The 15,172-nt window shown below is 36.5% G+C and overlaps 1 protein-coding gene across 4 annotated transcripts in view; it reads left to right on the top strand.

Annotated features, from left to right (window-relative positions):
- Positions 1–15,172, top strand: part of LOC150107818 (uncharacterized) — a 321,462-nt gene that overhangs the window by 198,062 nt on the left and 108,228 nt on the right. For all 4 annotated transcript variants that reach the window (XM_090392071.1, XM_090392070.1, XM_090392069.1 and 1 more), the window contains one exon: positions 13,610–13,750. In XM_090392071.1, coding sequence (XP_090248197.1) covers positions 13,610–13,750 — 141 coding nt within the window. The remainder of the gene's footprint in view (positions 1–13,609; positions 13,751–15,172) is intronic.

Genomic DNA, 15,172 nt, shown 5'->3' with positions numbered 1-15,172 from the left:
ATATGTGCATCTGCTATTCAACATCCCTTCACAGTGCACCTTGAAACTCGCAGAACAAGTTTCTTTTCCTCCTCCTTCCTTGCAACTGCTGTACTGTGGAACAGTCTTCCTCCTGTTGTGTTTCCAAAGAAATGCAATATACAGTCATTTAAATCAAATGTACACAAGTTTCTCATTTCCCAATCCACTACCCATGCATGGTACTAATGTACTATAGGTTGATCAACCAACTTCTCCTGTATGGACTCACATAAAAAAAAAAAATCTAAAGAAGAGATTGGCTGATGAAAAGGAGGAAGTTAGTATTATGATGAAAGAGTCAAAGGATAGTCATATATCATTTTATGGAGACTTAATCATTAGAGATGTAATGACTAATAAAGTGCTTTCCTCTGGAACAGTGAAACAAGTAATTGATGTGTTAGAAAAGGAATGACATGGTATCAAAATCATCCGTAGTCGTGGGCACAAATGATTTAGTTGGTCAAAAAAGAATGCTGATAGAGACTTCAGGAAGTTATGGGAGGTAAAGAAGAAGTGTTGTTGGAAAAGTCATAGGCATGCTGCCCAGATACGACAATGACAATAGTGAATTGAGGAGAACAGAGATAATGGATAGTAAGATGACTGATTTGTGCGAGGCACAGGGGGTTCAATTTTTAAATCTGTGGAGTGAATTTGAAGGAAAATTGGAATGGTTTAAAGTTGATGGAATCCATTTGAATGGGTTTGGTGTTGGGCATTTAGAAAGGCTATTGTTTTCTGAGAAGGCACAGAATCAAGAAGTTAATGTAGTAAATGATCAGGCTACTTGTGAAGCAGGATAGCACAAATAAATAGATTGTATGACAGAAGGAAGATGGATATGAGGTTTAAGATGTGGTTTGCACCAGTACAAGGTGAGAATGAGACAGGTAGGAATGGAAATCAGAGTCAGGATCAGGGAAATGAGTGGTTAGACCATGCCCATGACAGGATTCGAACCTGTAGCCTTTTGGCTGGAGAGCGGATACACTAACCACTCGACCAACCAGACTAACATGTTGGGTAGATGAGCTGAGCAGAAAAGATGTTGACAATGCATGGAAACTTACAAGGCAGTATTTGACAAAAGCAATTTTTAACTGTATATCAAAGGTTAAGTGAGTAAATAGAGTAGCAGTAAAGAGGATGAACAGTGAAATCAAGCAAGCCATGCTGGAAAAGAAAAATATTATGGAGAAGGTACAAGGTGGTGATGAACAGATCTATGAAGAGTACAAAGTGCAGTGCAGGCTAGAAAGGTCACAATCATGGTAAAGATAAAAGGTGCAGTATGAGGGTTGTTTAAAAAGTTTGGTAAATTTCCAATAGATGGGGACACAATTCATTCATTCATACCAGTGTCGGCGCATATCATCTTTTTCATGACCCCTGGCAAAGTTTTAGCCACGTGTGATGCGTAGTTCTTGTTTGGCAAACATTTAAAATGACCATGTTCTCATTTTTCATAAAAATGGAGAAAAACGAAATTTCTCCAAATTTCGTTTTTCTCCATTTCTCGTTTTGGAGAAAATCGAAATTTCTCCCAAACGAGTTGCAGCAATAAAACACTTTTGTTTGAAGAAGTGGAGCCATGCAGATCAAAGCCGAGTTACATGCAGTTGATGGGAACTCTGCATTAAAGACTATTTATTTTTGAATAAATGAGTTTAAACATGGTCGTAAGTCCATCGAAGATGAAGCGCACACCGGACACCCAACTGAGGTCACTACGAAGGAAATATTGACAAAATCCATGGTATCATTATGGAAGACTGCTGAGTGAGATTGCTAAGATTGTAGGCATCTCAACAAAATGAATCTGATAATATCCTGCATGAAAAATTGCACATGAAAAAGCTGTATGCGCAAAGGGTGCGCAAGATAGTTGACTGTCAATCAAAAATGCATGCGAAAAGACATTTCAACGCATCGTTTGGCAATGTTTAATCACAATTCGCAGGACTTTTTGCATCGATTCGTGACTGTAGACAAAACTTGGATCCACCGCTACACACTTGAGTCCATTGGACAATACCTGCTGAAAGAGCACAGAAAAAAGCAAAAACTGTTTTGTCAACTAGAAAGGTGATGGTCACTGTTTTTTGGGATTCCCAAGGAATTATCATGATAGACTATTTGGAATATAAACAACTGTCTCAAGCAGCAGGTGTGAAAGAAGCAACTCTAGGACAAAGTGTTAGATTTGATCACAGCATCAGAAAGAGTCTCAGTGAAGGATGTGACTATTTTGCCATCAGTTGGTGACAGTGATCTGGGAAGTGGCCAACCGTATTGGTGTTCCAATCAGGACAGATTATATGCTGAACTACAAATCTGGAAATGATGACAAACTTAGGAGAATGCTGTCTTTCCTTCCATGGTATCAGTTGTTGAATGGACAGGATATCAGTAGTGCATGGGAGGTTTTTAAAAGATATTTAAATTGATGTAGTATCTGAATGTGTCCTAAGAGTTTGGAGAACAGTGGCAAATTCTCCATGCTTGCTGCATAAGCTCATTAATTAAGAAAGAAGTAATATTTATTTGTAATATTTATTTGTTAATAAATGCATGCATTTATAAGCATTTCATTTAGGCTTTTATTTTTGTAGATAGAAGACATCTTAAGCTTGCGCGGCAATAATTGAGCTTTGCGTTGTGTATCGAAGGCCGATGCTTGCTCGTCTAGTCAAAGCTACCTTGGCTTGCTCTGTTGTAGGAGCTTCCAAGTCCTTGCTGCAGCACTATGATTTCATGTGCGCGCATAGCCATTTCCGCTCCCTTCATGTCGTCTTAAACATAAGGCCATACACAGTCAAAGTAGCTCTAGCCAGTGAGCTTCAGCCAGCCTTTACAAGTGTGCGTGTTGCTTGGGAAAATTAAGTTACAGCCAACTTTTTATGACGATGTTATTGACCAGTTCATAAAGAACCGTATGGGAGAATTTGTATTCAAGTAGCTAAACTGAAAAAGATAGAATATCATTTGTAAAATAAATGTTGTATTTGTATGATTAAATGTACATAAATTTCTAAATATATAGTTTTAAATAGTCAGTAATTCATTATTCTGCTAATCAGACTTCATTCACACCTCTCATTCCCTGAATGATAACAAGAGCAAGCGTGAATTTCAAGACAGTCATTCGCCTCTGTTGGAGAACAAATCGAGTGAGAAGATCCGTAAGAAGATAATGATGTGGAAGGAATATCATGAGAATAAGAGAGATGGGAATTATGAAATATATAAATAAAGCTCAGGCCAGAAAAGTTACAAATAATGGAAAATTGAATTTGCATATGAAAAGAAATAGGCTCCACAGGCTAAAAGCACCCCAAAAGAATTTTATCATTATGCAGCAAGTAAAAGAAAGAATGACCATGAAAGAATAAATTTACTGAATTCAGACAGTATCCTAGTATCAGAACTAGATGAGGTGTAGTTCAAATAATGAGTGCTTGCTTTGCCAAGATCTGTCAAATTGGTGTATATAATAGCGCACGGTACTATCACTACATTGGATGAAGAGATAAGAGATGCATGAGAAGGTTCTAGAGCTGTTGCATAACCACTAAGAATTCATGAATCGAGACGCATGGGATATCAACACATTTGCTAAAGGAATGTCCAACCAAACTCTATGCCCTTGACTTGTTTGTACAATTTGAGTCTTATAGCTCAGGAAAGATCCCACAAAAATGGAAAGAATGTATGATAATACCACTGCACAATAGTGGTGCAAAGACTGATGAATCCAACTATCGACCTATTAATATCTCTGGAGTAATTGTGAATTTTTTAAAAATATTAATAAGAACTTGCATACAGAAATGAGTGGACAAGGAAGCTGTATGTCATTCATGCAGTTGCAAATGAGAGAATGTAGTGGTTGTTCTACTGTGATATGAAATGAACATCTGATGGACACAAGAGAGTGAGAGAAAGAGAGAATGTATCAGGGGCGAATATTCTGGGTGTGGTAGATGTGCAGTGTACACCCACAGAATAGCAGTATACCGATATTATATTTTTGCATTTATTCCATCTAAAGACTCCCCTAATTGTTTACTAGCTTCACATGATTCCTAAAATTAAACACAACATATTAATGCTTCATGAACAGGACACTTTTCAACACATAAACATTACATCACATTCTTGTTAATAGCCTAAGTGTACAGTCACAAATACAGACCTTTGATCCCTTTAAACAGAATGCAGATGGTGCAGCATGTCAAAATCTTAGCATTCCAGTGGTTTTAAACAGTCCAGAAGGCGAGGCAAGGTGTGTGCTGAGACAATAGCAAGCACCCAGAAGTTGTTAGTGACTGTGATTGGTTATTGTCTGATGTAATCCAATCAAAAGTTGTCATTTGTCATGAGTTACTGTTTTTGTTTTCTGAGTTTCATCTGTTTTACATGCGTGAAGTGTGAACTATAATGAATTTAGTTTCATCCTTTATCCAAGTGTAAGCAAACAAAGTTTGCACCTGAAGTATCTTTAGGACTGAGACAACTCGTAGTAAAGGTGGAATAAGTTCTCATCACTCCTTGTCTCGGTATCTCCCATAATGCAAAGCACATCTCCTTGCGGATATGTATAATGCTATGCATTAAGGGAAGGGCCACTACCCAACCGGTTTCGACCTTTATCGATGTCTTGTCAGTGGGAGCCAGACCCAGAATTGGTGATACTAAGGCAGAAGCAATGGAGAGATCATATTTACTTATGCCAGTTGCCAAAAGGTGTACCACCTTATTATTAAATTACTCTGGATTTAGAGAAAGATGTTGGAAGTCTTGTTCATTAGACTATAATGAATTTAGTTTAATCCTTTATCCAAGTGTTAGCAAACAAAGTTTGCACCTGAAGTAGATTAAACTAAATTTATTATAGTCTGTCCGAGTGGAAAATAAAATTCCAACTTTTATTTCAAATAAAATTTCAGTATCTACCTGGATACTGAACGAATGAGAATGGGCTGGCAATTTGGGACTTAGCCAAGCAAATTGTATTCTTATTGGCTTAAACCAAAATACAAAATGATGGTACAACATGACAAAATTTTATGCCGGCTGAGGCGTTGCCCGGTTAAACAAGGTCCACCATTGTTTTCAGCAGGGAACCAGAGTGAACAGTGAAAAGTCAACCTCTGGAACAAATCTGAAACCACACCCTAACTCAACATCACCAGAGTTCAAGATCGGTACTATCAACATAAGAAGCCTGAATGGCAAAAAATGGAGCTAGCTGAAGAATTAGATAAGTACCAGATCGACATAATAGGGGTAACTGAAACAAAAAGACAAAAACTGGTGAGATCTTTCTGAGCAATAAATACAAAATGTTATATTCAGGCAATGACAATCAAGGAAAAGAAGGAGTAGCCATAGTATTCAACACTAAATGCGAGGCTAATCATCTTGAATGGCAGGCAGTCTAAAGTAGAGTGATGTGGGCAAATATGAGAATTGGGGAACTGGACAATGAGACTTATTTGTGCCTATGGTCCCAGAGAAAGTTCTACTAAAGTAGAAGTGTAGGAATTTTTTGAGGATTTAGAGAAAGCATCTGACACAATGAAAGTTGGTCCTTGTTGGGGATCTAAATAGCAGAGCAGGAAATGATTCAGACATACAAAAATATTTTGGGAAAATTTGGAGAAAAGAGCAAAGCTTATAATAATGGCAAATACCTGTTGGATTTCTGCTCAGGACATGGGCTGGTTATTACTAACACCATGTTCCAACATAAAAATGTTCACAAATTCACATTGAGAGAAGAGGCTAGGAATAAGAAAAGTCTCGTTGACTATGTTATTGTTGATAGTGATGTTTTCTCCCTTGTGCAGGACACCAGAGTTTATAGAAAATTTGAAATTGGAAGTGATCACTACTTAGTCTTGAGCAGGATAAAATTGAATTTCATATTGAAAAAGATTACATGTAAGAAAGTTTTAAAGCAAATGAAAGTTAAGCATCTCTCAGATGTGAACTGTAGACTAAACTATAACAAAGCTTATTGAAACAAAAATGAAAGAGTTTGAGAACAGGAACCAAACCTTGGAGATTCAGTGGCAAGCCTTGAAGAAAACCCTGATTGACTCAGCCAGAGAGGCATGTGGTGAAGTTGTCTGCAGGGATAGAAAAATCAGAATTCTGTGGTGGACACAGGAAATTAGAGGCAGTGAAGGAAAAGAAGAAAGCATATCAAACGTTCCTGGCAAATAAGTCAGCTTGTGGTCTTAGAGAATACAGAGACAAATGAAGAAAGCTAAACACTGTGTAAAACTAGCTAAACAAAAGTTTATAGAAAATAAATATCCAGAAGGTGGCAAAATATTCTGAAGGTTGTTGAACAAGCTTAGAAATGGAGAAAAAAGTGTTGTAAAAGGAGTTAGAGATGATAAAGGTCACATGAAAACGGGAGAAAAAGATATCCTTGAAGTATAGAGTAATTACTTCGAAAAATTGCTAAATGAAACAAGCAGTGATAGCACAGTGGTAAAAAACACTCAACAGGCATATAGTCAGGAATACATATCCATACTTGCAGTAGAAACAGCCATCAAAGGCTTGAAATGTGGAAAGGCAGCAGGAGTAGATGATATTTGACCTGAAATGCTGAAGTATGGTGGTATAAGAGTCTTACAGTGGCTGCACTGCATAGTTCAGAAAGCCTGGACAGAGGGACGAATTCCCGATGATTGGAGTAGAGCTCTCATAGTACCCATATATAAAAAGGGAAATAAAACTGAATGTGAGAATTACAGAGGTATTTCCCTACTGAGTGTTCCTGGCAAGATCTATGCAAGTATACTTGAGAAACGGTTGAGAAGAATTGTGGAAGAAAAGCTTGGTGAAGAACAAGCTGGATTCAGGCCAAATAGAGGCTGTCAGGATCAGATCTTCACTTTACGACAAATAGTCGAGAAATCATGGGAATATAACAACGATCTGTATTTAAGTTTAGTCGATCTGGAAAAGGCATATGACAAAGTGCCAGGAGACATGCTATTCAATATGCTGCAGTTATATGGTGTCAATGGGGCATTATATGAAGCAATACGTAGTCTTTATTTGACTTGTAAATCAGCAGTTAGGATTGAAGGAAGTACAGGAAGATGGTTTAATGTTAAATCTGGTGCGAGACAAAAATGTGCATTATCCCCTCTGTTATTCATCGTCTATATGGATCACATTATGAAGGAAAGTGGTATTAAACCTGATATTAAAATTGGAAATGTTAATCTCAGCTCTTTGCTTTATGCAGACAATGTTATACTTCTAAATAAATCTGCTACAAATCTTCAAGATTCCCTTGCTAAATTGAATAACTGTTGTAATAGATATGGTATGAAGATAAGTAATAAAATGACAAAGACTGTGAAAATAGGTAGAATCATTGAAAATATCAACTGCGTTGTGAACGGAGAACTCTTTTATATGTAACCAGCACCCTTTTATAGTCCATCTTGAAACTCACCGAAAACCAACTTTACTGCCTGCTCTTTCATTCCATCCACTTCTGTTCTTTGAAACAGCCTCTCCCACTCTGCCTTCCCCATAGAATATAACCTTCAGCTGCTCACTCCTTTCTTCTTATCCTTTTGCACAGCACTAATCTGCTTATAGGGCTTGTGACCTTTCATGTATCGATCACAGAGGTGGCTCGTGCATAAGCACTGCGGAACTGCAGCACCCCCTATTTTTCTCAATATATAAATATATTTATTAATTTATTTATATTTGCTTGTAATATTTAATGTTATCATCAACATTCCTATACAATTCTCTTATTTTGTATAAAAAAATAATAAAAATCCATCTTGCAGCACTTAGGAGGGCAAAGGACGCTAGCACCTCTGTGTTTACCACAGTGTCATATAGCTATGCGCACAAGCATATGTATGTCATAGTAAGATGCGAGCTATTAGGGTAATAATGCAGCACTGTCTGTCGTGCAGTTCCATTGTTGTTTATATGCAGTTTGCATCAGTAGTAGTGTTCGTAGTGCTTATCGTGTTTACTCTTTAAATATTTGGACATTACAATTAAAGGAGATAATTGTAATGCCCAAAAATTGTAAATCCAATCCTTTAATTACAATTAAAGGAATGGATTTTATTAATAATAAATAATATATTTTCATGAAACAAAACAAGAATATATTTTATTTTTAAGTAATTTTGAATTATATCAAACTGTATAATTTTATCGATAATAAACAATGTTTTTTCATGTTTAATTTTTTTTAAATTTTTACCATAATTTTGATATTTTATCCAAACAGGTATACACTGTACTTACAGTGTGTATGTATGTTTCGAAAGTTGCAGCACCCCCACAATTTCAAGCCATGAGCTGCCACTGGTGGATCAGATTTTAAAAAAAAATTGCATCAGCATAGTACACTGCTTGTGATCTCTTCTTTTTCTCATACATAGTGCATTCATGACCTTACCCTTGACCATGTTAAACTGGCAGCAAATTACCTTTGTCCATATTGCCACTCTTTTTATCATTCTGCAGGATCTCTATATCATATTCATTGACTATTGCTTTTCCCAGTTTTGCATCATAAGCAAACAGCTGAATATTTGTTGTTGAAATTACAAACAGAGAATTAAGTACTGAGCCCTGTGGTACACCACTAGTCACCTGCTTTTCCTGTACTCGGCAATTCCATAAACCATGCTTTGATGTCCATCAGCCATCCTGTAATCTAAATCACCAGCTTTACATCCATCATCATTTGTTCCAATTTATGCAACAACAGTTCCATGTGGTACTTGGTGTCAGAAATCTTTTGCAAAGTTCACAGTATCACTGAGTGGCCATTTCCTTTATCCAACTCCATTGTCACTTTATTATGAAAAGTAAGATTACTGAGGCATGACCCACTCTTCACAGAATGATGTTGCCCATTATAAAGTATCATATTCCTGTCCTCCCAGTCCTGAATTCTGTCTTTTGTCAACATCTCCAATACCTTAACTACCAATCCTCAAATACTGACTGACCTGTAATTTGCTACTTCTGTCTTGGAACCTCCTTTATGCAGTGGGTATTTTATACTGTTTTTACTTCATTGGAACATTTCCAGAACTAAGGCTTAAATTAAATGACTAATTTCCTTGCTAATTCCCTTTCACATTTTCTTAATACCCAGACCGATCACTAATCCCATGGTCTTGTTTGCATTAACATTCTGCAATATCTTAAGCTCATCCAGTTCTTTAACCTCTGTTTTCCTATCAGTGTCACCACCTATATGGTATACCCTTTGAAAATGATCATTCATTAACTCAACTGTTTGGTTTGCTTCTGTTACCTCCATACCATCAGCACAAAAGTCACTCTTCCATATTCATTCTTCCTTTTTTATTTGTCACATAGCAAAAGAACTCTTTAAGATTTCTTTTGGTCTCAGTTTTAATTTAAAAGTCATAATTAGCTTTAGCTTTCCTTACCATGTACTGTTTATGGGTATGCTGATTATTTTTCTATATATTCTGTCCACAAATTTTTCTGCAATTTTGTGCTTAATGATGCTGTTTAACCACTTCCACCTGATTTATCCACCTAACTCTGGGTATACAATGATAAATTTAGTTTAATCCTTTATACCAGTGAGAGCAAACACAGTTTGCGCCTTAAAATATCTTCAGGACTGAATATAGTGTTGTACTATCTTACCTGGGTAAGTAGTACAACACCAGGCAACTGGTAGCAAAGGTGGAGCAAACTACCAACACTCCTATCCCAGTATCTCCCATAATGCAAACCACATCTCCTTGTGGATATGTATACTGTTATGCATATGCATTAAGGGATTGGCCACTACCCAGACTAGTTTCGACTTTTATTGAGGTCTCTTCAGTGGGAGCCAGGCCCAGAGTTGGAGATACGAGGCAGAAGCAAGACCATCTTTACCTATAGGAGTTGCCAAAAGGTTTGCCACCCTTTTTTTTTTTTTTTTTTTAAATTACTCTGGATTTAGAGAAAGATGTTGAAAGTTTATTTTTCACTAGGTTAGACTATGATAAATTTAGTTTAATCCTTTATCCCAGTGAGAGCAAACAAAGTTTGTGCCTGAAAATATCTTCACGACTGAATATAGTGTTGTACTATCTTACCTGGGTAAGTTAGTACAACTATAGGAGTTGCCAAAAGGGCAAACCTTTTGGCAATTCCTGTAGGTAAAGATGACTTTGCTACTGCTTCTGCCTGGTATCTCTAACTCTGGGCCTGTCTCCCACTGAAGAGACCTCAATAAAGGTCGAAACTAGTCTGGGTAGTGGCCAATCCCTTAATGCATTATGCATAACAGTATACATATCCACAAGGAGATGTGGTTTGCATTATGGGAGATACTGGGATAGGAGTGTTGGTATCTTGCTCCACCTTTGCTACCAGTTGCCTGGTGTTGTACTACTTACCCAGGTAAGATAGTACAACACTATATTCAATCCTGAAGATATTTTCAGGTGCAAACTTTGTTTGCTCTCACTGGGATAAAGGATTAAACTAAATTTATCTGGGTATACAGTTTGATACTGCTTCTTTCAGATACTTCTTGACCATCTCCCATGCACTGCCAACATCTCTTTCCCCTCCAGAGTTCTTATGATGTTGCACTCCTCTAAGCTTACTTCTCAATTTGTTTGTCATAAACGCTTGCTTTATTTAGTTTCACATACACTCCGTAACAGAACATTCTGTATGTTTGGCAATTCCCAGGTCAAGACTATGTGATTATTTTCTCATGTGGAAGCAGCATAGCTAGATTCATTATTAAGTTCTCTGATGCAGTGATGAGATCCAACATTCTCAAACCTCATGTCCCTCCCATTGCATGTTGTCATATGTAATTATCTGTTTGCAGCTACATAAATTTCATTTTTTTCCCTCCTTGTGATCCAGTCTTTATCTTCATAGTTGAAATCTATAAGAATTGCTTGACCTGCATGCACCATGCTAGTTTTCCAGTGCATGTCATTTTGCCATTATACTCATGAATTATAGATGTGACCAGTTATATATATTTATCCTCTTGGCCTCCATCTCACATCAGATAGCCTCAAATGAACTACTTTCTGTATTCCTGTCCTCTTGATGCGCTTCTCTTTTTGGCTTCAGTTCTTCTGTTATCATTACCCCCCCCCCACCCCTCCTCAAATTCTGTTTCCTCTGTTCTTTGAAAATGCTGTATCTCTTGTATCTTCATATGACTGTATCATTCTCTTTCAGTCAACCAATCTCACTAATGGCCATAACTTTTGGCCAAGTTGAGCTAACCAATGCACCAAACTCCTCTCCCTTATTCTGAATACTTCTAACATCAGTATATATAAACTGCAGTATCCCCCCCCCACATCACACCCTCCCTTACACCTTGTGTTGATTAGCCCACTAAAGTTTACTTTAAAGTTTAAATTAGCCTACTAAACTACGAACTTGGAGTTACATTCAGCATCGTATGATCACTCTCCCACTCACTAACCTGTAGGTTGTTGGGACCCATACTCACCTGCTCCCATCCAAACATTCTAGTTTCCTTCACTCTGCACTTCCAGACTCTCATTGAGCAGTATTGCTTTCTCAAGACACCTGACTCCAAATCTATTTAAATTCAAGCCGTTCGTTCGTTCACCTTATATAATTTTTTTTTTTTTCATCATGCTCACTCCACAAACTACACACCATTCCTCCTACACAATTTTCACAGAGTCATTTGTGGCCATAGATCTTCATCTCGGGTCGCTTCTATCATATGTGGAAGCAGACTCGCAACTTTTATTTCTCACTCTTCTTATGCTCTTGTATTAGCATCTCTTTCATATCTTCTTGCATACCATACTTGTCACCTGCTAGATCATTCACACTAGCCAAAATAAACATATCTTTCATCCTCTGCATCCTAGCAGCATTGCTAATATCCTTTATCTTGATTTGAGGGAAGCAGTTATGTCACACTCTCCTTGAGCATCCTTCTTACCATTGAGTCATCATACAAAATTTTATTTTTATTCTCCCCTTTTGCTTTGTCTTGCTCTGCTTTCTCTTCCTTTACATATCTCCCCATCATTCACCTCTGTCATACCATCCAACAGATGTTTCTTCAACCATTTAATCTTGCATTTTGTTTTATTGAGAACTCCACATAAGCACACTACTCTCTCATTACCATCTGGTCATTCTCTTCATTTTCCATCATTTCATTTTTGCTGTCACTCTTATTGTATGTAATATCAATCTTGCAAGAAAATGCAATTCTGAATGGTATTATCATTCAGCTCACTGCTATCATTCTTCTTATTCTCACCACACGTTGCTAAGAATGCTTTTATGACATTTGAAGAAACATATTTAAAATTCTTCATTAGTTGTGGTAGTTTAGTTGTTATACAGTACTTCAAAATTCAGATTCATAGAACCTCTTTTTAAAATAAAGATGTACATTCTTATAACATTGCAAATATATTTTCAGAATTTAAATTCACTAACAATATAACATACAAGAAGCTGACTTTTTGCAGCAGTGCTTCATATTTGATAAAGATATATTTAGGTTATTTTAGTTTAGATTATGTTTAAGGATGCTATCAATATTTAAAAGTACACAATACATGGGCACATCTTTAAAAATACAAACTATTGCATAATTTAGTCATGAAACAAACAAAAAAAAAGGTAGAATTAAATTAGCTATTCTGTACAACAGCTCAGTTTTTCAGTATTCCACACAACTGTCATCTGCCATAGTAGCAGCCTAACATCTGCTTATCTTATAATGAAAGACGATTGCTTTTTTCCACTCATCTTTCATTTTGTCTGCCTTCTGAACAGCCTTCCTCACAAAGCATTCCTCAAAGACTGATACCTCCAGCTTTTCCAGAAAGAGCATTATCCTAGGTTATTTTTCTTAACACTGTACTTAAATGGCACTAATTTGTTATAGGTCTAAATCCCTCTATGTATGGGACTGATTTAAAAAAAAAAAATAATATAAAATTATTTATATTATTTAAATCATATTTATATAATATGATTTAAATAATATAAAATGATGCATAAACATTGAAAGACTAATGATATAAAATTTGCAAGAGTTATTATATAAAAATTGCATAATATGGTGGCATCATATATGCAATTTTTATGCTTGGATCTTTCTCCTAACATCCCTCCCGAGTATTCAAATCATAAGTGTTTATTTTGGAGTATATGTCTTCTAGAGAAAGATACTAAGAGCACAAGGAGTTATCCCATTGGGAAGGAAATTGCAATCCCATTCTTGAAATCTTCGCTCTTACTATACTGTTTATCTTCTTTTTTACTGATCTTGTTTAATCTGCAGAAAGAAATATATGTATTACATAGTCGCCATAATTCTCACATTAATAAGAAGATATTTATTGAGCATGAATTTATTAAAGTTAAATGTCTTCTTATGGAGAGAAAGGGAGAGAGAGAATTTAATGTTTTGTGTGTGTGTGTGTGTGTGTGTGTGTGTGTGTGTGTGTGTGTGTGTGAGTGATTGCGATTGTTTTAAAACAACTACATTAGTTGAATATTTTAGGTCTGGTTGATTATCTGGCTACTGAAATTTCTACCTCCAAACAGAAAAAGTTTAGTTTAGTAACATTCATTGATACTCCAGGACTTGTAGATGGTGACATGAAGTACCCATTTGATGTTAATAAAGCCATTTTATTCCTCGGTAAGTTATAAAGATATAAGAATGAACAATATCATTATGAAGTATTTCATAAAGACCACAGATTACAAATGCATTGTCTCTAATGCTGCTTCAGAAATAGTAATAAATCACTAGAGCATTGGTGCTGTATCCACTTATTAAGAAAAATGACATAATCAGAAGAAAAGCTGCTCTTCTCATGAAAAAAATCAATTTGTCTGGTTGCCACCAGGATCTTCTAACTATCCCATAATCCTTTTCAACTGTCAAGAAACATGATTCCTATCCCAATAGCTTTAACAGGCCTTCGTACTTCGGTTACGAAGTACGAAGATAGGATGGTCACTCCTGTGCCTCTAAGAATTCCTGGCTGTATCCCTGTGTGTTCATGGGGCTGGTTTGCCTGCTTGTGGGATGAAAAACCCCAGATAAACTGGCAGAAAAAACCCTGCTCTCCATGCCCAAGACTGGCTAACTAACAGGCCCCACAACCTCCCAAGCATGCTTGGATTTCATAACCGAAGTATGAAGACAGGATGGTCACTCCTATGCCGCTAAGAATTCCTGGCTGTATCCCTGTGTGTTCACAGGGACGGTTTGTCTGCTTGCAGGATGAAAAACCCCAGATAAACTTGCGGAAAAAACCCTGCTGTCCACGCCCAAGACCGGCTAACTTGGCTATGGCTGAGGAAGATCCTTTAACTCCTCACGTCGGTGACGGGAATCGAACCTAGGACACTCCTTCCCTTGGCATATGGTTGCAAAGAGCAAAGCCACTAGGCTAACCGCATGGACCAAGAAACATAATTACATGAATGAATTTGAATGCGCACAGATTTGCTGTGTTAATACATGCAGAACTCTCATTACTTACAGCTCTGCTAAATGTTTGATTGTTTACAGTCGTTAAAGTAGCATTAGAGATATATGCATTCAAAATCAGTCAGACCTTGTTTACCTGAAATTGAATTTTTATTTTGTCACTTACTATGAAAAATGTACCATTCAAAATTTGGAAAAAAAAATTAAAATTAATAGTTATAAATTTTTTTTATTACTTTTGACTAAAATTAAAAATTTTTTATTTTTATATTTTAGTGTTAATTATTTTATAATTAATGAATAAGGCACATATGTATGGTATTTTCTCTTCCACTTCTTTCTGGGTTTGCTATTGTATCGTTTGTGTAGTACCTCTGTCGTGCAGTCAGAAAATGACTCACTCACTCCTTGAGTGGAAAGACCTGGGTTCAAATCCTATCTGGTATGAAGACTATTCACTTGTAATACAGGTTTTATTGATGTTTCAGGAATAGGCTGAGAAGTAATGCCTACTAAAATTCAAAATTTAATATCTATGGCTTCAATTTTTAACTGAAAATTTTGCATACTTCCTACAATACAAGCATTATTTTATTTGTAGGGTTTTAACACTGACCTGTT

This window comes from Typopeltis vanoorti, chromosome 4, assembly GCF_054136105.1.
Source record: "Typopeltis vanoorti isolate ZY-2024b chromosome 4, IOZ_Tvanoo_1.0, whole genome shotgun sequence".
Classification (NCBI taxonomy): domain Eukaryota; kingdom Metazoa; phylum Arthropoda; class Arachnida; order Uropygi; family Thelyphonidae; genus Typopeltis; species Typopeltis vanoorti.
This window is presented reverse-complemented; position numbering and strand designations above follow the sequence as displayed.